This window comes from Juglans microcarpa x Juglans regia, chromosome 3D (genome assembly GCF_004785595.1).
Source record: "Juglans microcarpa x Juglans regia isolate MS1-56 chromosome 3D, Jm3101_v1.0, whole genome shotgun sequence".
Classification (NCBI taxonomy): domain Eukaryota; kingdom Viridiplantae; phylum Streptophyta; class Magnoliopsida; order Fagales; family Juglandaceae; genus Juglans; species Juglans microcarpa x Juglans regia.
The window spans coordinates 19498292-19521306 of NC_054598.1; the positions used below are offsets into that span (position 1 = coordinate 19498292).

Sequence of the window (23015 nt, forward strand, 5' to 3'; positions counted from 1 at the left end):
ATAAGTTTATAAGTAACATTATAAAGATTAATAGGTCTAAAACCAGATACATGCATAGGAGATTTTTTTAGGAATCAATACAACGAAAGTCTTGTTCAAGGCTGAAGGGAATTCACCACCATTAAGCACATTCATCACAGCCTTTGTCATAGAATCTCTAATGATGTGCCAATAATTTTGAAAAAAGATAGTATGAGATTAGATTGAAGGAAGGTCATTCGTGTATTCTTCCTTTTGTTTCCTATTATTTCAATAAAGCTTAATATGTTTCCTTTAAAAAAAAAACACTAAAATCCTGAGAATTAGTATGATCCTATTAATTCAAGCTTCGTTTAGTTCTTAAATCTATCTTAACTCATCTCAACTCATCATTACAATTTTTTCAAATTTTAATAAAAAATATAATAAATAATTTAACATTTTCAAATCTCAAAATAATAATAATATTAAAATATAATATTCTAACAATATTTTATCATCTCATTTCAACTCAACTCAATTCAATTCAGTTCAATATCCAAATACAACCTAACTCATAGAATTGTTGAATTTTTTTTTTTTTTTTTTTTTTCCCCGAATACGAGGAACTAACTACCTCCTATGGACGTGCTGTCCAAGCTAATATATATGTCCTAAAAGGATTCAAATTCGTATAAAAATAGTAAAATACCTTTATAGGAGCAGTACTATAGTTACCGAAAATATGTCCCGAATGTATGTCCCGAAAAACACACTTTACATTTTTATTTTTCTTTTCTCATTTTTTCATGTCTTTTTATAATCATCATAAATATTTTTAAAAAAATAAAAAAATTCACAATATTTTTAAAAAATATTTTCTTAATCACTAAGTTAAAATAAAAAAAAAAAAAATGTTCATTCGGACACTTTTTGGGTCCCGAAAGCATTTCTCTTAAAGAAAACTCCGCAAATAAGAAGAGTCCTGTCGAATTCATGTTAACTTTTAATAAGCTCTAGTGCCTTCGTCTATGTATACACACGAGATTATATGTTAGAAATTTAGAATTGTCACTATTTTAAGAGAAGAAAGAATCGTAAATATCGCACAATCCTCATCCAAAATTTGAAAAAACGAAAGGAAGGGTTTGCTGGGTGTGGCGTGGAGACGCCGGAGGGAAGCCGTGGAAGGGAGTTACTATTAAAGGGAATGGGTCGCAGCAGTAGTATCGGCTTATTATTACCGACGGCAGTGGCGGCGTATGAACTCCAAGACGCCTCCAATTGGTGGGAACGAATTAACCGGTCTCCGGTCTGGCAGGATCGCATCTTTCACGTCCTCGCGGCTCTCTACGGTGTTGTCGCCGCCGTAGCTCTGGTATGTCTTGTCTTCTCTATATGCCTGTGCGCGTCTATTTTTCTACAAGTCATACTACTTTTTCCTTGTGGTCCTTTTTTTTTTTTTTTTCCTGGTTGGGCAATTTGACGGGAATTTGCATATCGAATTAATTTCGCTTAGGGTTTTACTTATATTAGTTTTTTTTTTTTTTTTTTAAATTTCAATTATACGATTGGTGATTTGGGATTTCTTTTTTCCTAAAGGTTCAACTGATTCGGATACAATTGAGAGTGCCAGAATATGGATGGACCACGCAGAAGGTCTTCCACTTCCTTAATTTCTTGGTGAATGGGGGTTTGTATCCTTTGATTCGGAAAAAAGATTCTAATTTTATTTTTATTCTGTTGATTGCAATCAATTGTATATCATTTTTTTTTACCAATTACAATCCCTGTTTCGCAGTTCGATCATTAGTTTTTATCTTTCGTCGGGAGCTGCAGAAGATACAACCTGAGGTTAAACTTGATGGTTTATGTTGTATTGTTGTTCTCAGAAGGTTTAATCTTTAGCTTGTATTATTTTATTTGTATATCTAACACGTAGGTTGTTTGGGTATGTCCATTAGATTGTCCAACATGTCTTGCTTGATATGCCAAGTCTTGCTTTCTTCACGACATATGCGCTTTTGGTCCTTTTCTGGGCAGAGATTTATTACCAGGTTAGGGATGTTAACGTGTTGTCTGCTTTTGGTTTGTTTTGGAATAATGAGGTCTATTCGCACAAACGGTAGTCTGATAATAACACTGTTGACCTGAATGTAAAACAGGCACGTGCTGCATCTACTGATGGACTGAGACCAAGTTTCATTACGATTAATGCAGTAGTTTATGCTGTTCAGGTGAAATTTCTTTCCCATTGTCCCACTTCAAAGTCCTGGCAAATGGGAGAGGTCTTGAAGTTGGATTCCCTTTGTGGAGAAAATAGTTCTATTTCATGAATTGAGCATTGTCATTAAATTTCCTTTAGCTGTTAGCCCCCCTCCCCCTCCTTATTTTTTTCCCTTTACCTTTGTTACTTGTTTGGAGTTAGTAAATGTATTGAGTAATTAGAGCTAGGTGGAAGCAACTTATGGTATTTCTATACCATAATTTCTCCTGCTAATTTAATATTGAGGGACTTTTGTGTATAGCGTAATTGAGATTCTATGAATGAACCTTTTGTGTACTTACAAAAATTATCCATTGTGATACTTATAAAAGAAAATCTTCCGTTGTGATTATGAAAGATTTGAAGAACCTTCTGTGGTTCTTATATTTGTACTTGAATTTTTAACTATCCAAGGGTTGTGTGAAGGTATTCTAGAATCATGAGAATAAATAAAAAAAAAAAAAAAAAAAAAAAAGAATCATGAGAATTAGTAGAAATGTTTGGGCTTCTATCGAGTGGAAGGTCCTGGGGGCTTCAAGAAAGGTTGATTGTCAGATGTCAAGCTGCTAATGAATTATAAATTTTATTGTTTTCTTCATATGTTGCCTTCTGCTATGGGTCTAGTCACGTACAGATCCCATAATTAGAAATTTGAGTACTGATAACACATAGAGAGTGTACTTGCACGTGAAGCCCCATATTTGTTTGAATGGTTGACCTCTATTGGTTGGCCATAGATGATTATGGGCTGTGAGGCTTGGGCTTCAAAAAAAGGAATATTATTGATTTTGTTACTTAGATTTAGGTTCATCGGTCCTTGTCCATTCACACTCTTTTCCCTGTTCATGTAATAGTAAAGGTCATGGGCTTTCAAGCTAAGTATAGGGGTTCATTTCTTTTTAAATCGACCAATTCATGTGAGCTAAATGTTACGACCAAATCTTGATCTTAGAGGGCCTTGCTTAGATGGCATCACAAAGTGGATAATATGGCCTTTTCCCACCCCTTGTGCATCAAATATATATATTTTTTTGTTTTAACTGAAGTACATATTGGTGTCATGGTATATGATGTTATTCATGTTAAACAATTGTTATTCTTGCATGCGCATATTAGTGGGAATTGTTTTAGATCTTGGCCTGTTGCCTTCTGCAATAGGGCTAGTTACCTATCAGTTGGTATGCATGATTATGGGTGGTAAAGCCCAGGCTTTGAAAATTTATATGCTATGATTTCATGGCCTAGATCTAGGTTCATAATTTGGTTCTTGTTCATCCTCTCCTTTTTTTTTTTTTTTTATCAGTAAATAAGATTTTATTGGTTATTTTTCATGTATACTTTCTGTGTACTTGAGTTTTGCCTTTTTTATGAATAGAATACCTTGATTACCGATCTAAAAAAAGATTTTATTTATCATAAGAATAGGCAAAAGCCCAAGTACACATGTCATATACAAAAGCAACGCCTAGGAGTGATGTTCTAGTGATACAAGAAATTCATGAATGTTCATGCCATTAAAATCAATTACAATCGACCATTGGAACAAATTGTTAAAAAGAAAGTTCTAAGTTCATCCATTGATTGCTCGCAATCTTGGAAGCTTCTTTTGTTCCTCTCCCTCCAAAGACACCACCATAGGCAGAACGAAACCATCTTCCAAATTGCGGCAATCTGAGAAGTGCCTTGGAGACCTCTCTATGAAGCTAAGAGGCCAATCACCATTCTTGGCATCACCCAAGCAACACTCACCCTAGCAAAAAAGTCATTCCATGAAGCCGTGGCAATCTCACAATGTATTAGGAGATGATCCACAGATTTCCGCTCTTTTTACACAAACAACACCAATCCAATACTATGATTCAACATTTACTTAGTTGGATGATAGTGAGAATCTACCCTAAAGAAGTTGTCCATACAAAAAGGATGCTTTTAAGGGGGCCTTTGTCTTCCAAATACTCTTCCACGGGAATGGATTGGCATTATGCTTATAGAATTATTTTATTTTATTTTATTTTTTTATTTTATATGTCGGGGAACCTCTTCAAGGTAGGGCCCTTCAGACCCACCCATGCAGAGTAAACCTCGGTCCCGTGCACTGCACCCTCGGAAGTTTTCCTACACGGAACTGGTTAAATTGCTGGCTTTTCACCGGGAGGTGTGATCTCAAAGGATTATTTGCACCCATGACGTGTTGAACCTTAGACTTGGAAGTGATACCCTAAGACCATGGGTTTCACCACTTGGCATTATGCTTATAGATGGATTGGTAGGAGCGGACTGTGCAGTTCCCTTTCACCGAGGGGCACCAAAAAAGCTTGTCTTCACCTCCTCCCCACCCCCAATGGAACATAGATTGTAAAGTTCAGAGATTGCTTTGACTTCCCAATCATGGAAAGTTCTAAAAAAATGTGGCGTTCCATTAGGGTGTGCCATTGGATTGTTCTACGTGGTCTGCATTCGAGGCTTCCTTCATTCTCGCTATACCATAGAAGTTTGGATAGGCTTCCTTGAGTGTCCTTTCACCATACCATATGTCATGTTGGAATTTGATTCGAGACCTGTCACCTGCCTCAAAACGTGTAAAGTTAGAGAATTTTGTCCATCCTCTTCTGATGTGCTTCTAGAGCCCCACCCCATATGGTCCACTCATCTCATTCGAGCACCAACCTCCCCATGCGCTACCATACTTTGAGCCTAAAACTGTTCTCCACAAAGCTCCATGTTCTATGGGATATCTCCATAGTTATTTGCCCAACAAAGCCTTATTAAAAAGCTGGAAATTTTGGATTACCAAACCTTCTGAAATTGGGAACAAACGGTGGTCCATTTTACTGGATGAAATTTGAACACATTATTCATTCCTTCATAGGAAATCCTATTGTATTTTCTCCATGCGGTAAGCCACCTTTGATGGAAGCGGCAATAAAGAGAGGAAATAGGTTAGTAAGTTGGAGAGGGTACGTTTGATAAGTGTGACTCTGCCACCTTTAGATAAGTACATTTGCTTCCAACTAGCAAGTTTTTGCTCCATTTTTTCCATCCCAAATTGATATCGATTTGTAATGACCACCCAACAAGAGGCCAAGGATATCTTACGTCCTAGGATGGAAGCCATACTATCCACATTATGCACTTGCCCTACTGGAACTACATCTGATTTGTCCAAGTTCACATTCAATCCATAAATGACTTCGAAGTGTAGAAGGAGAGCCCTCAATGCACGAATATGTTTATGGCTGGCTGCGCAAAATAACAGGGTATCATTCGCAAATAAGAGATGAGATATATTGAGAGAGCCAGTATTTGCCTCTCCCACTGAGAAGCCAGATATAAAACTACCCTCCACAACACCGGAGATCATTTTGCTAAATGCTTCCATTACGAAAGCAAATAGTAATGGAGATGGGGATCCCCCTATCTCAATCCCCTCCTTTTATGTTGAAGAGATTGGGGGAATGGATTTAGTTGTTAATTTCCCACTAAGAATCATTATCTCTTTCATAACAATAATATGTCATAACTAAACAATAGATAAAAAAAAAAATTTCATTGCAAAATCAATATTTGAGTTTTCACGTTATTACTAATCGAGGCCTAAGTTTTCAACTTTCACAAAATTGATACCTGCTAATAGATTGCCACATGACATTAATATGTCGTGCATCTTTCTTTGATTGGCTGACGTGACATACTGATACCCCATGCTAGCCAATCAAAGTAATCAATCCTCCATTAGTTTTTAATGGGAGATTGATGAAGGTACCTAATTGCAAGTTTTTTGAAGTTCAGGTATCAATTTTGCAAAAGAAGAAAACCTTATCATTCGATTTGTAAAAATGTGAAAACTAAGTATTGATTTTGCATTAATCCAAAAAAAAAAAAAAGAGATGATTGTAGGGGCTATTGTTGTTGTAGTGGTGAAAGCTTGCAAGTTCAATTGCCGGGTTCAAATATATATATATTTTTTTGATAAGTAAAATAAGTATATATTCATCCAAACAATTGTCAATTACAAAATCAGAATATGCCCTACTTATGTAGGAGCATTAGAAACTAAAAACTCATGAAAGTGCATGCCATTAAAGTCCACAGCAATGGCCCAAGTACAAAGGGTCCTAAAAAATAACATTTTTAGCTCCGCCATAGATCTCTCTGTCTTCAAAAATCCTCTCATTGCGCTCCTGCCACAAGCACCACATAATACAGATAGGAATCATCTTCCAAACCGCTTTGATCTGTCGCACACCTCGAATCGAGGTCCAGCAAGCCAAAACATCCAACATAGTTTTCGGCATAACCCAAGCTAAATTCATTCTGCTGAGCACCTCATCCCAAATTGTCCTGGCTATCTCACAATGTAAAAGTAAATAATTCACCGATTCACCCCTTCTTTTACACATACAAACACCAGTCTATTATGATTATGCTTCTTTTCCTCAGATTATCCGTAGTAAGAATCTTTCCCAAAAACGCTGTCCACACAAAGAATGAAGCTTTGGGAGGAGCCTTATTACGCCAAAGCTTTCTCCAGGGAAATTGTATCTCAGGAACTTGTGTGAGTACCTTGTAAAAAGAGCGAACAGTGAACACCCATTTCCTTGTTGGTCTCCACCACAGATCATCTGCATGCTGGGTATTTGGGCTACAAGAATACAAAAGACTATAAAAATCTACAAAACTCCCCAACTCTCAATCTTGTGCTGCTCGATTGAAGTTGATATTCCAGTGGATGTTCCTTCCTATGACTTCCATTACCTCCGCCACCATGTCATCTTTAGCATTTGCAATCAAGAAGAGTGTAGGAAACAAGTCTTGTAGAGTACTAGTGGTACACCAAACATCCTTCCAAAATCTGATCTTGGAACCTGTACCCAATTGTAGTCTTGTGTGTTGGTGGAAAACCACCCATCCTCTTCTAATATGTTTCCATAACCCCATTCCAGAGGCCCCTCTAACTTCTCTAGTGCACCACCCCCCCTAAACCACCATATTTGTTCTCAATCACAGTCTTCCATAAGGCTTCTGGTTCCTTGATATATCGCCACAACCATTTTCCAAGTAATGCCTGATTGAACAACCTCAAATTTCTTATACCCAAACCGCCATTGGAGATAGGATGGCACACCATCTCCCACTTAACTAGATGGAATTTAAACTCTTCACCTAAGCCCCCCACAGAAAATCTCTTTGTAGCTTCTCAAGATGACCTGCCACACTTGCCGGTGTAGGGAATAAGGATAAGAAGTAAGTGGGTAGATTAGAAAGCATATTTTTAATTAGCATAGTCCGGCCTCCTTTTGACAAATACATTCTCTTCCAATCTGCCAGTCTCCTCTCGACTTTTTCAATCACAGTATCCCAAATAGAGTGCGCCCTCGGGGCTATACCCAGTGGTAATCCCAAATAGCTCATAGGGAGAGACGCTATCTTACAACCCAAAATGCCAGCCAACTCTCTCAAATTCTGAACTTCTCCAATAGGCACCAACTCAGATTTGTCATAATTCACTTTTAGACCAGACACTGCTTCAAAACAAAGCAGGAATGCCTTCACAGCCCTCAACTGATCTGGATCAGTTTCGCACATAATAAGCGTATCATCTGCAAACAACAAATGTGAAATGGTAGTGATACGATCCAATCTGAAAACCCCAAATAAAACCATTAGTCACTAAAGCCGAGATCATCCTGCTTAATGCCTCCATAACAATAACAAAAAGTAATGAAGATAATGGATCCCCTTGTCTCAAACCACGAGAGCTCGGGAAGAAACCCTCTGGGCTGCCATTGATTAACATAGAGAATCTTGCTGTGGATATACACCATCTGATCCAAGACCTCCATCTTTCTCCAAATCCACATGTACTCAGTAAACATAGAAGAAAATCCCAATTCACATGATCATACGCCTTTTCCATATCTAACTTACACATAAGCCCTGAGCTGCCAGCCTTCAATCTACTGTCCAAACATTCATTAGCAATTAGAGCCGCATCAAGTATCTGTCTACCCTTCACAAAGGCATTTTGAGACTTAGTAACAATCTTCCCCAAGACCCCACTCAAACGATTAGCAAGCATTTTAGCAATGATCTTGTAAGTACCATTCACTAGGCTAATAGGCCGAAAATAAGAAATCTCAAAAGCCCCTACCTTTTTAGGGATTAAAGCAAGGAAAGTGGTATTGAGGCTTTTCTCTAATTTACCTATCGAGAAAAACTCCTGAAACACCTTCATAAGATCCTCCTTTATCACCTCCCAACATTCTTGGTAAAAGCTCATAGAGAAACCATTAGGGCCGGGGGGCCTTATCTTTTGCCATTTTCCAGACTACATCATAAATCTCTTCCTCTACGAAAGCCCTCTCCATCCTAGCAACTTCCCCCGACTCAATAGTGTCAAAAACCAAACCATTCAGAGTAGGCCTCCACCCCACCTATTCAGTGAGGAGCTCTCCAAAGAAACCAACCACGTGATCTTTTATTACCTCTTCTTCTCTACACTCGACCCCCTCAATTTTCAGCATCTCAATGGCATTATTTCTTCTATGAGAGTTTGCAATTTTATGGAAAAACTTTGTGCTCCGGTCCCCTTCCTTTAGCCAAAGAGCTCTTGATTTCTGGCGCCATGGCATCTCTTCTTGTAGAATTATTCTCTCAAGATCTGCAACCAGCAAAGTTTTCTATGCTTGCTCCTCCTTAGTAAGTGGTCTCCCTTCTTGTAGTCTTTCTAACTCCTGTATTTCCTCCCACTTAGTATTTTTGTTATCCTCTATATTGTCAAAAGACTGTTGGTTCCACAACTTTAAGTCTCTTTTTAAAGCTTTCAGTTTATTTGCAAAAATGAAACTGGAGTCCCTTCGAAATGATACGAGCTTCACCATTGTTTGACTCTTTCCACCAAACCTTCAGACTTCAACCACATGTTCTCAAACTTAAAATACCTTCTTCCGCTGCGAATACCTCCACAATCAAGCAAAATAGGTCAATGATCCGATGCTAGGCGTACCAAACGTGTTTGCCAGACATCAGGAAAATGGCTTTCCAGCTCAGGTGAAATTAAGAAACGTCCAAACGGGACCAGGACTGATTATTCGACCATGTGGGTACACTCCCTGCAAGTGGAAGGTCGATCAAATTCAAGTAAAAATTACACTCAGAGAACTCCAAACTTGCTGGCCTCAATCTTCTACTTCCAGAAACTTTACTTTGGAAACGAACCACATTGAAGTCCCCCCCCCAATACACCAACGGAGCTCCCACCAGCTATGCACCCCTACCAGCTCGTCCCACAACAATCTTCTGTCAACATCTTGATTAGGCACATACACACCTACAAATGCCCACACAAAACCATCTGATACACATTTAAACGAGCATGCTATCAAATATCTCCCTATGTATTCCTCCACTTTCTCCACCACACGCTTATCCCACATCACCACAATTCCTCCCGATGCCCCTAAAGAGGCCAAGTATACCCAATCTACATACATGCTGCTCCATAAACTCCGCACAGTCTTCCTACTGATCATTTTCAGCTTCGTCTCCTGTAGGCACACAATGTCCACTTTCCACTCACGAATTAAATGCCGAATCCGAAGATGTTTCTCTACCTCGTTGAGACCCTGGACATTCCAAGATACGATCTTGGGCTTCATTGGGAAACAGTCAGCCCCTTCCCTTTTGCCCTATTCCTACTAGAGCTACGCTTCGAGTTCATCGACCATATCAATCTTTTCAATTCCCGGCTTTTCTTCGATTTCCCTTTCTTATTTTGGCGATGTCCAGCTTCCATAACAGTTAACAAAGCTATGAACTGCTCCTCATACCCATCACAAACAATCCCCACCACATGTTGAATTTCCTTTGCTTTATGTATAACCCAATCTGAGGCTTGATCTGGAAAATAGTAATTCAATGGGATAGGATTCCCCATTTCCTAAAAACCACCCCCCACCGAAAGCTCCTCCAATCCGCAAGCCTCAGGGATGAAAGGTTCATCCTCCACTGAGTGCATCAAGTCATCCTCCTCCTCCTCCTCCTCAGCCACCTCAACTTCCTCAAAGTGTTTCACAGACTAGTCCGTCGGGTTCAAATATTTAAAATCGGCAACTTCATGCGAACTGGAGGTTAGGACTATCTTGGCCTCAAAGGACCTCCCTTCGATTAGATCAACAATGGGTAACATGATTTTTTTCCTTTTTACTTTCCCCCTTTAGCATCAAATATCATTTTTGCCCTCATTGAAGTATATGTTGGTGCTTGGTGTCTTGTTTCTTGATGCCATTAATGTTAGGAAAGACTGATGATACGTGCATGCATATACTTTGTTCCATTTTATATGCCTTGGTTTGAAACGTCCTGATTATAAATAAAAAAGTAAAAATGGCGTGAATTTAATTCAATCTTGTTGCTTTTTAGGAAAAGTATGGGCAATAAAAAAAAAACTTATATATAATGACATAGAAAGTAAATATGTTTTTTGGGACATCCAAACAAAGAAGTAAAACCTTTAAATGGGATGAAAAGAATTTTATCTTAAGCCAATGTAGAAAGTGAACATGTTTGATTTGACCAGCATAGTATTTATTTTTGCAAGGTTATTGTTGGGCCTTGGTTTGTTTGGATTTCTGAAAGGGCCCAAATAAAAAATGGTTAGGTAGGAACTCAGAGCCCTAGCAACTTTATCATTTACTAGATTTATAGCTACACTTGTTTCTTAATTTAATAGGGCTTGGAATTTTGTCTCGTCAGATCCATTGGTACATCCCCATTTGTAACCTTTTTTCCAGCATATTGTGTTTATTTTTGCAAGGTTATTGTAGGGCCTTGGTTTTTTTTCGATTTCTGAAACGGCCCAAATAAAAAATGGTTAAGTAGGAACTCAGAGCCCTAGCAACTTTATCATTTACTAGATTTATAGCTATACTTGTTTCTTAATTTAATAGGGCTTGGAATTTTGGCTCGTCAGATCCATTGGTCCATTACCATTTGTAACCTTTTTTATCCCATCCAAGTTATGCTCTCTCTCTCTCTCTCTCTCTCTCTCTCATGAAAGCCTTATGAGTCATCACATATGTGAGAAATAGCTATGTTTACCCCCTTAAGCACCGTTTCAATCTACTTATCTCTATTTATGGACCCTACTTAAGCACCGTTTCAACTGAAACTTCCTTTTTTTCTAGATGGGGAGCCACTTCCTAATCCTCCACTAGTCGGATAAAGGAGAGACTCCATTGTGGGAAGCCCTTAGATACCTGGCGAAGTTTAACCATTGACACCTCCCTGCAGTTGGACATTGTAAACAACTCTTGGTAGACTTCCCGTAGGGCTTGATCTCCACACAACACATCATGTCAAAAATTTGATTTTGGACTTGTCCTACCGAATCTAATAGACCTGGAAAATACTCCATCCATGGAGAATGTTTTTCACGCTACTACTCTGAAAAGCCCATTGCCCAGATTAGTACATCGTCTACAACACATGCTCTCATACTTCATTTCCTCCACCACCAAAAAAAAAAGCAAATAAAATTTACATTTTCTAGATTCTTTTTTTTTTTTTTTTTCTCTGCCTCCTTAGAGGTTCCACTTTAAATACCCCCTATAGATTTGGGTTTTTCACCCGTGCTTTTTAATATAATTTCACATCTTTATGTATCAAAAAAGATATCCATTCAAGTTAGTATTATGCAATTGAATCATCCTTGACAATTTTTTTTTTTTTGATAGGTAATCAAGAAATTTTATTCATAGAAATAGGCAAAGCTCAGGTCTACAGGTAGTATACATGAGAAGCACCTAGCTAAAAATCAATTTAATTGAAAAGGCACTTCTGGAGACTCGAACTAGTGCCCTCCCTTCCCCAAGGGAGGCGCCTGACCACTAGGCTAGGCATAGCCCTTTCATCGTTGATAATTTTTGCTTAGTCAATTTTATGCTTTTGTTTAAGAGGTATAAGATATAGACACACCACGTGTGGACTAATGAACTCATATTTTACTCTAGTTTTATGATTGTCGCCATCTTTGCCTTTCCCTCCTCTTTGCCCTTTTTTTCTTATAATATTTGTAGTGGTCGTCAATTGAATCATTAGTTATCAAATTTCGTCATTGTTGTACCTAATAATTATTTTTAGGACTAGTTCCTCCTACTTATTGTAAAAAGAATCTGATTGAGTAGAAACTTGGATTGATACAAGCTCTCATGCTTTGCACACGACCTGGATACCATCCATTTCTGAATGTAGCTTGCTTACCAAGCCACCTACTTGAGAGGCTAGTCGCCAGAAAGAAGTGATGAGCCTCCTGTTCATATCTCTCATCAAAAGGTGCTATTCGATAATGTCTACCTAGCAGATCTGATTTTTGTGTTATCGTGCATCATAGGGCACTACTTCATCTAGTAGTTTAGGCAGGGAAACTCCATAACTGTATTTAATAATCAAAGTGGATGGTTCAGCCCTTCAACCCAATCCAATATCCTATCTATCTTTCCTCGTTTCTTTCCATCCAAAGCTTTATACTACCTTCTCCTTACCACTCGGCTGGCATGATTGAAGGAGATTCCTTGCCTGATTTTTTCCATCTCCATAATAGTGATGTATTCCTTCTATTCAGTTGATTCTGGAGTTTTAAATTCCCCAATCCAGACAGGGAGAATCGACAGGAAAAAAAAAATATTAAAAGAAAATGAAGTTCTCCTTGACCTTAAAACTGATTTAAGGTTAACCTTTACTTGATATATACTTTCACATGTTGTATGAATGGAATCTGTATGTAGCTTATAAAATTGACCTTTTAACACTCGTGGAAGGGGTTGGGATTAGACTGTGTGTTTGTTTTGAAGCTGATTGTTGCCATTGAACCAACATAAAAAAAATATAATAAAGCAAGAAAGGAAAAAAATAAATAAAATTTTTTGAGTCACCAATGATAAAAAGTAAAAAAAAATAAAAAATTCCATGGTTTGAATTTGAAGCTCCTCTCGTTTTGTAATTCCTTATTGACCCCTCTCACAAAAAGGTCCACAGTATGACTTATGAAAGTCAGTTTCTGCAAATTTATGTTGAATGAACATCTACTTTCTGTGTTGTGGGTATTAAAATGCTTTGGAAGTTTGGATTCATATGTTGATTTTTCTTGCTTCTTGATATAAAACTCCGAAAGAAAAAAAAAATTACGTTGTTACACAATCATCATTCAGTGCAATCATTGTGATGTTTGTTTGCGGTGCATGCATATGTTTGAGGTGGTGTGAGCGTCCATATGCGTTATGTACATTTATGGTCTGTCTCCATATATTAGGTCTCAGTCTTAAAATTATGCTCCCAATTTTTCCCACTCATCAGTACCCAACTGAATTACTGTATCCAGTTTTGGTGGCAGGATCATTATGCATAGTGTTAATTTTATTGATTATCCTGCCATGTTCTGTACTCTTATTTGTTACTTAAACTATGATTTTGTTTGTGTTGTGTAATGAAATTTATGTGGTTTTTATTGTACAACCATTTGCTTTCCCCCCTTATCATGGTCTTATCCTTCCAGATTGCTTTGTGGTTGATACTATGGTGGAAGCCTGTACGAGTGGTGGTCATCCTATCTAAAATGTTCTTTGCAGGTTTATCTATACTAGATACACCTTTTTTTAGTGAAACTATGCAGTTTATCCTGATAACGAATCATCGATACTGACCCATATATCTTGGCAGGTGTCTCTTTGTTTGCAGCCCTTGGATTTCTTGTCTATGGTGGAAGGTAATTTTCTTGCTTTTGCTTATCTGCTGCATTGGCTTTTGGATCAAGATGAATTTATCGCAGTTGCATCGTGTATGAATCTGTGACTCGGCATATATACGAAGGCACAAACTTGAATCCCCTTTCTCTTGCTTGAAATTGTTGGTCAGCTTGATCTTCTATGGTTACTTCATACATAATACATATGGGGAATTGTATGCACTCTTAAGTATTAGGGCTTAGTTCATACCCATCTCCCACTGTGGAATACCAATTAGTTCAAAGACATACAAGTAAAAGTGAGACTTAAACAGTTTTCTATATTTCCAGTGGTATTCACTCGCAATGCCAGTTCTGGCTCCTTTCTTTGTTAAGAACTCATATCTGCAATCTCTATTCTATGAGTATTTAATTTCAAATTGCCAAGTGATTAGATCTTGGACTTCAAAACTAGTCTACTTGAGCACTACAGTGTAATTTATGATCCCAATCATGTGAAAAAGGTCTCAGTTTTTATTTACTATCTTCTAGGTCGGTGTTCCATTTGTAAGTAAATCAACATTTAGCTGCCAATGAGTTAAAATCGATAGAATAGAAGCTCAATCTTTCTTTTGTGGGTTGAGGGAAATGGAGGCTTTAGGTATCAGTTTCCTTGGGCTTTTCCACCTATAAAAAAGGTTTCCTTGGGCGTATCCTGCAATATGTGGTAGGAAATTTGGTGTTGTAATACCTTTATGTAGATTACCTTGTTTGGCAAACAATTTTTCTGATTGCAAGTTAATCAGTGTCTAGGTTGTCTACGATCGGTTGGTAATGTGGTTGCATCACGTATGAGTCAATGAATAAGCATAGATACACAGGCACAAACCAGAATCCACGTACTCTCACCCAAAGTTAGTGGTTAGCTTGATTTCAAATGCCTCACACATACACTAACACATGTGAAACTGTATGCATTCATACAAATTTGGGCTTGAATTTGTGCCCCTCTTAAAAGAAAAAAATGAGACTTCTATAAGTGTTTTGTATTATTGGAGATATTCACACTCTCAATGTCAATCATAGTTCCTTAATTCATTAATCTTAGCTTATATTTGAAATTGGGGTTTCCTAGCTTGTCTTTGATTTTAAATTTCAAATTGATAAAAATTTGTGTTGTGAGCTTGCGAGAGGAGAGAGAAACACTCATGAGAAAACCCCGTGTGAGAGTTACCATCTTGTCACCGCCGGCTTAGATATCATCGCCGAGCCCCGGCGACCTCACGTAGGGTTGTCCGAAGCTGGTCATCCCGCCGGTGAGAGATATGCCAGTGCGTAAGGTTATTACCCGTAAGAGAGAACTCCATTTCGCAGCCACCTAGGCCGGCAAGTGGCTCCGGTGGCACAGAATAGACCGACGGACCACGGCGGCTACGCCAAGGGTCTTTCCGCATTGGTCACCCTCTGGCGACCTGGTTTTCTTCTAGATCTGTTTTTGGGATTCGTTTCGGGTCTCCGTGTCGTTGGTTCTATCTCCTAAGAAAACAGATCTGCCGCCACACACCCTTACAGGCGAGAGACATAGCACGGTGGTCACAGACCACCCTTCGTCGTTCTAGCTCGTTGGTCTTCAGCAGTGGTTCTGAACTGGTTTCAATGTGATGATGAATGGCTATTGAAGAAGGGGACTTGGTCAGTATGGGTTTTTCTATGGTGTTAGCCATAAAATCTAAATCCTTTACTCTGGTGAAGGAGAGGAGTATGTTGGCCATTTTTGAAAGGGGTCGAAGGGTGATTCCTAAGTTGGTTTTGGGTTCAACAACAATGCAGTGGCTGGCTAAGGCCATGGAAGTGTGCACAAAGGATGAAAAATAAGATATTTTCTCCATTGTTCGAGAAGGTAGATGCAGCTTCACGGCGCACCGCTGTTCAAATACTCGAGGACGTTATATGGCGGTAGAAGAATATGGTGGTGGTGGGAGGAGGAATTTTATCTTCATTCCTGAGGAGGGGGGCAGTGGTTGGAAAAGGATGGGGGAGGTGCTGCGTGACTTTTCCTTCGGCAAGAGAGGGAGTGAAGGACAAGGTGCTGCAGGACGTGGCTCTGCTAGGGAGACGCATAGCAGACATGTCGGTGGCGTGTCAGGGAAGGAAAACTTGGAGGTGCACAAAAATCCTAGTAAATCCTCAATGGCGAGGCGATCCTATGTGGTAGCTCTAAAGACAGGTCATGCTTTGGGAGTACAGAGTGAAGGAGATTCGCAAATCACGTCTCGTCTCAGGACCAGCTTGTTGAGATGCATAATTCCTTAAAGGAGATGGAAACCCAACTTGTCTAGCTGAAGGTAGCGATAACTTTCTTGTCTTCGAAAATAGACTGGCTTTCAGTTGGAGGCAACAGAGTTGTAAGAACAAGATAAGCCCGAAGCATATTTACCCAGTTAAAGGAAAACGGACGATTGGATTCGGCTCTATCCCTATATCTAGATCCAGGAGAGTATGGCGGGTCAAAAAGAAATCTGGGTTGTTTGAAGCAGGGTCTACATCGGGTATCGGCGTAGAGACATCAGTAATGGAATGTCATTCGCCTCATGTAACACAGGATAAACCAATAGTCGGTACTACACCCCTCGATTCCTCGTCAGAGTTGAAGGAAAATGGTATACTGCCAAGGTCTGAAGGAGATGTAGGAACCCCAGAGGTAAAGGGATTTGCTATCACTCCAAAATCTCCAATGAAGACCATGATACCATTGGAGCGAACCAATGGAGTTGTTGGAGAACCAAAGGGTTTGGAGTTGGTGTCTCATGTAGATGAACGCCTAGAGTCGGGAGTGCATTTGGATACTGTGTCTGGGGATAGCTTTGCTCCCTTGGTGTCTCTTCCACCAATAGCGGACTGGATTTTGCCTAAAGTTAACGAGATTCAACAGTTTGTGGGAATTTCACATGGAGGATGTGAAGACCAATTCAATGAACTAATCACTACGATTGAGGCAAGCCACGCACTTGAAACCAAAAGTTTCAAGAAAATCAAGGAGTTATAGCGTCTTTCTTGGATGATTAACTACGACGCTAAGTGTGGTAGCTCAACTAGAGGGAAGTCTAAAGGGAGGACATTATGAAGACGGGAATCAAGGGTTTGGGGTTGGGTGTTCGGGTAGAGTTTTAGGTCTACGAGAGACAAGGGTTGGGGACCGGTCTGGTGTATTTTGGGTTATTTATTTCACGGGCTTTTTGAGTCATTAGGGGCTTTTTGGGCAAAGTGTTTTCTTGTATACATTTTGTGTACTTGGTTTCTCCTTTGATATATAATATTTTTTACTTATAAAAAAAAAAAAATTTCAAATTGACAAATGATTGAAATTTGAACTTCTAAGCCAATCTACTTATGCACTATTATCTAATTTATGACCCCAATCATGTGAAAGCTTAACTTGAATTTTTAAAATAATAATTCATCCTTTATTGAAAAATGCAATAGTTGCAACTCAAGTAAATAGAAAAATTTTGGCTCAATATTTACATTACTATATTCTGGGTCGGTGTATCGTTGGAAAGTAAGTTTAGTAGTTAGCTGCCTATGGGTTGGTAGAAAATAAAGTTTGATACTTTCTTTTGTGGGTTGAGGGAAATGGAAAACTTTGTAACAAGTTGAATCTTTACGATGTTTGGCAAAAAGTGGTTTGTGAGAAAATCTTCTTAGTTTTTATCTAGACATCTTTACACCAAAATAATCTCACTTAACTCAAAAAATTCTCTCACAAAAAACTCCTCAAAAACATTTTCAATGGATCTCACCATGTTTTCAGACCCCAATAAAAAAATCTTTAAAAAGCTTTCTCAATCCAAACACATTTTTAACGGGTTCCATCACTTTCAAAAAATCCCATAAAAACCTTTCTTCAAAAGTTGTTTCAAAAGTTTCATAAATTTGATCTCGGTACCTGTGTGGAGGAGAATAAACTAATAGCCTGAGATAGATGCTGGAGGCTGAACTCTCGGGTATGAAGGGGGAGGCAGTCAGATCTGAAGGAGGAAAAGACCCTAATGTCTGAAGCCTAATTAAGGGAAAAGACCCTGAGGAAAATACTATTATTTTTGTAGTGTATTCATTCCCCTTCTTCCTAACCCCTAGGGGTTGGCTCAGGTGGTAAAGGCCTTGGTCTTGGTGGTATGCTCCCTCCAGGTCTAAGATTCAAATCCTTTTGGGTGCAAATAATTTCTAGGGGTCATCGGAAGGGGAGAACTTCTCCTTGAATTAGGAGGGACAATGCGCCCCCGGATTAGGCGGGACTTTGTTCTTAGACACCCGGTACCAATCAAAAACAAAAATCCCCTTCTTCCTAACTAGGTGCCTCCTCTTGTATATGTTCTATGTACTGGGCTTTTGCCTAGTTGGCTATCCATAAAATTTTTACTTAAAAAAAATGAAAGACAAATTTTTGAAAATGACATTTATATATTATAAATTAGAAAGATATTTTTTATTAAATGGGTGAAAGACAAAATCCCATATCCAATGGTCCTTGGAAAACAGCTGAATACTTCAAACTCCACTGCTTTGTTGCTCAAGGATTAATAAGCAGTTTGTTTTTGGTGGGTCATCTGATCAGCCATCCCATAGCTGCCTTACTCCTTGCCGTTCTTCAATTCTGCAAAGGCTCTTTATTTGTGGATGTGGAGCCTCATTCTTTTGCATAAAAAACTAGTAATATTAATATTAAGAATAAATCTCTCTCTCTCTCTCTCTCTCTCTCTCTCTCTCTCTGTCAATTCCATTGGCCACTGTTGTAGACATCATTCTGAAATGTGCACCCTGTAGTTGGTCTGACTATTGGGTGAAGGTGTGGCCGAAATTTTGATTGCTGTGGTGGTAAGCATGGGCTTTTGGTGTGAAGAGGCAGAATTTATATAAGATATTAATTTCCTTTGGCTTATTCTACAATTTGTGTTAGAAATTGTGACATAATACCTTTACGTTGATTATGTTGTTTGGAACGATTCCCCTACTTTCAAAATTGTTGGCATCCTGCTGAGAAAAAAATATCATTGGCATCCATGTTTTCTGCAATAAGTTGGTAGTGTGATTGGATGGATGTAGCAGAATGATGAATTTTGGCAAATACCTGTGTTTTCTGAATGCTTAAGTTTTGTTCGATCTTCTGACATCTCCAACTGTCATCTTCTGGCAGACTCTTCTTGATGTTGCAGCGCTTCCCAGTAGAATCCAAAGGACGGCGTAAGAAGCTGCAAGAGGTATTTACTTGTTCAGAAATTTCCATTTATACCATTTTTATTCTTTTCTTTTTAGTTTATTAATTGTTATTAATGTCTCATCTTTCCAGGTCGGCTATGTAACCACCATATGTTTTTCATGTTTCCTTGTGAGATGCGTTATGGTGAGACCTTGTATATTTTTTCTACCATTTTACCATATCCCTCAACCTTGCCTCTGTTTCTTCAACCAACAAAGCAAAGGGAAGCAAATTTTATGCTTTTAATTGACTACCAAAGACAGTACTGGGTGATAAATCTGATGATATCTAATTTCATAATTGTGTACATTTGTTTTTCTTTTAGTATTGTGTGAACATGAGTATTGTCAACTAACTAAATTATTTACACTGGATCCTGCATGCTGCTTGGTCGGTCACATTTTTGGTTTTGTTTAGTTGATTAATTGATGGTGATGATGTCATAACTATTTTGCTTTTCACTGCTTTTTCTCTCTGTCTATTCCTGTAATTATGAACTTCTCTTCTTTCTTTTTTATTGTTTTCTCTTGCTGCAGATGTGTTTGAGTGCATTTGATAAAGCAGCAGACCTTGATGTTTTGGATCATCCTGTTCTCAATTTAATATATTACCTGGTAATTCTTAATCTATAACCCTATGCGGACGTCTTTTTTATAGGTATAATCCTATGTGGACATTCTCATTTAAAGTTAATGTGTGCCTGTGTATGTGGCGTGCGTGTGAGAATTTGAATTATCTTTGCTTATACCTTGATTGTCATCAGGTTGCAATTATTTGAACAGCAAATGTGCATTGAATCTTCATCTAGAACTGGGGGATGAGAACATGCACATTAACCTAATTTCTGATTCGCTAAGCTTTCATTCTTTTAAATATACTATTATATAGGCAGACTATATCATACTGCAATTTATGAGGACATCATGTTGTGATTAGGGTTTTTATCGATCTAGGTTGACCCTTGACACCTTTCCAGAAAATTGCAATTGAGCTATAGTGATGTTTGGATATGTATTGTTGTGGTATTCTAGAGTTTGATTTTGATTTATATGTTCTTTGTGCATCTATTGGTTCCTGTGGTTGACAGTTTTCTTCTTTTCCTCCTTTTCATTTTCAGTTGGTGGAGATATTACCTTCTTGTTTGGTCCTCTTCATTTTAAGGAAGCTGCCTCCAAAACGTGGGATCACACAGTATCACCCTATTCGCTGAGGTGATTGGAGATAAGACAATATGGAAAGCAGTTTCTAGAAAAGGAGGAGAAATGGATGGGTGGAGTTGTTAGATGCTTATCTAACCACTGAATAGACGATGTGCTACGAGAGGACGACAAGGGTACCACTCTGTGTTTGGTGTATCAATTTAATTTTCATGGGTTCTGAACTGTCAGTTTGTGATCCTTGGGGAATTGTAGATTTGTTGAAAAGAATGTACTAAGGATTGTGGGATATGTTAAAGACTGTTAGTGTCATGATCTTTGATGTGTATGTCTAGGATCATATAATTGTTCTTTTCGGTTCGACACGGACAGAACATGTGAATGTCAATGCTAAAGCTTCTCTATTGAACCTCTAATACTGTGAAGTGTTGGTTGGACATGTTCTACCAGCTTTGCTGTAATTTGTTACTATGGGGATTGTTTTAAGAGTGCTGGTGAGTTATAAGAAACACACTGAGAATGAGACTTTCCATGTGTTGTTCTAAACCAATATCCAATGTGGTTATGCAGTGGTCATGCAGTGGTCATGCGATGCCCATACTTGGCATTTGCTTTCCAAAGCAGTCTCAAGTGTTGAGTAATGTGTTCCATCCTCGAATACAATTTTTAGAAAAATATGCATACAGCAAAAGATCAGAAGAATTTGAGCTAGAATGGTTCCAAAAATAGTACTCTTATTTGATGGCAAAATTGTGAATAGGATGAATCTGATTGAAGATGCTATGCAGAGTTACATGAGACTTATCCAGGTCAAAGGAAGCATACCTTGTAACAGGTTTGGTTGGATTTCTATCATGGCTGAAACTATGGTTGTCTTCCTTCAAGCTGTCTCTCGTAGGATTCTATATTCGATAACAGATGTGGGGGGATGAACCTTTGAATGATAAAGGAAGGAAAACGAATCTGTGTTAGGAAGTCGAGGGAAATATAAAGGGTTGTTTAGAAGGGTGGACAGGTCTACGATGTTGTTGTGTCCTCCATTCACCTTCTACCGGTCTTTGTGACATCCCCTCAGCCATATGGAATGGTAGGTTTTGACTTTTTGGTATTGATCTCTTAAATAATCAGATTTTCATCCAACTGAACTGATGAAAGATGGACCATTTATCGTTGGATCTTCCTACTACTTTACATAATACACAAACTTAAAAAGGGTGCATTGGAAATTCCATAGAGAAGGACGTAAAGCTGAGCAAAATGCACCACCGCTGTGATACGGCATGTATCGTGATAATAAAGCCTCCGGGAAGAAAATTTAGTTGTAAAACTTGTAGGTAGGTAGGTAGGATACACTTTGAGAGAGGTAAATCCAGTATTTTCTCCATGGGTACTAACAATGATCATGTAATCCTGAGCACACTGATATCCTTTACATGCAATAGCAATGCACTCTAACTCCTAAGTGATGGGATTACCAACGTCTCATTATGTCTTGCAATAGAATGAGCGTTTTCTTGTTCTCTGGATTATGCAAATAAGGTACCAGCAACCTGCCATTTAGACAAGAAATATTTCCTTATTTCATATCATTTTAAAAAAGTAAATTCGCTTGGTATTGTTCTTGCAATAATAGAACCACTATTCGAGAATTTGTGGTTGTCTCCTTTCTTCTTGCTTGCAAAGATTCCATGTATAATTCTTTAGTGACTTCAATTAGGGTTGTACAACACTCCAACCATCTGACTTCAAGTCTAACTTTGCACCATCAACCAAGAAAACAGTGCCAAAGCCAGATTTTGTATGTGAAATCCGATCAGAGGCAGAGGATTTATCTAACTGACTCCGACCCCAACAACTAATCCTTTGCTTCCAACTCCAAACATTGCCTCTGACTTTAAACCCTGTCTCTGGCCTCCATCTCTATTAGGTTTATGCCATATGATATGTATAAGAAGTATACTATTATTTTATACATACTTATATTGCAACTATAGGTTTGAAATTATAATAGTGAGGGCTACTAGAGACATAAAGGGACCCCACAAACTGATGTGGCACTATGCCACATCAGTTGAAGTTTAGATTTTTTTTTTTTTTTTTCATTTTTCCCCTTCCCCTCTCATCCCCTCTGTTTCCCAAACCCCAGAGACTTGGCCCCCATCGATGAAGTCATCATCACTACTTCCCGTTGACACCAATGTCGCCTAGGGGTGGGCAGCGGGGCCCTGTACCCCGCTACCCCGCCCTGCATGAAGAAGGCCTAGCGAGGGCGAGTGACTATTGTATTGCATTGGCTTAGGAAGACAATCCAAAATCTATCTCTAATGAGTTTAAGTTCTTTTTGTATTTATAAATTTAAATTTTATTATAATTTGGGTTTAAAAAAATATTTTTTGACCAAATTTTTTTTTTAGACCCAATGTGTTGGCCTAGGCGGGGGGCGGGGTGGATGAAGTTTTTTCCCCCTCCCCTCGGCACCAGGGCGGGGTGCGGGGAAGAGTACCCCCCCCCCCCCCCCACCTCGCACCATGCGGGTGTCAGCCCAAATGTCGTTGCATTGCTAGGTATCTCTATCTCTCTCTCTCTCTCTCTCCTTCTGTCCACAACCAATCGCCACTACTTCTCGTTAATACCCACATGAGTGGCATCAATGGACTG

The 23015-nt window shown here is 38.7% G+C and overlaps 1 protein-coding gene and 1 long non-coding RNA gene across 3 annotated transcripts; one reads left to right on the plus strand and one right to left on the minus strand.

Moving 5' to 3' along the window:
• Window positions 1-942: 942 nt before the first annotated feature.
• On the plus strand, window positions 943-20771 carry LOC121256602 (tobamovirus multiplication protein 3). Its single transcript, XM_041157445.1, has 11 exons — window positions 943-1336; window positions 1561-1651; window positions 1760-1812; window positions 1923-2015; window positions 2124-2195; window positions 13776-13848; window positions 13940-13985; window positions 19138-19201; window positions 19291-19344; window positions 19737-19814; window positions 20318-20771. Exons 1-11 carry the CDS (start codon window positions 1169-1171, stop codon window positions 20408-20410), a joined length of 885 nt encoding a protein of 294 aa, XP_041013379.1. The 5' UTR covers window positions 943-1168; the 3' UTR covers window positions 20411-20771.
• LOC121256603 lies at window positions 17170-21338 on the minus strand. 2 transcript variants are annotated; one of them, XR_005939028.1, is made up of 3 exons: window positions 21183-21338; window positions 19072-19192; window positions 17170-18974 (listed from the first exon to the last, which is right to left on the minus strand). It is a non-coding gene; the product is annotated as an uncharacterized LOC121256603 (long non-coding RNA). The 2 variants fall into 2 exon arrangements; XR_005939029.1 differs by having other exon boundaries at window positions 17170-18977.
• Between the last annotated feature and the right edge of the window lie 1677 nt (window positions 21339-23015).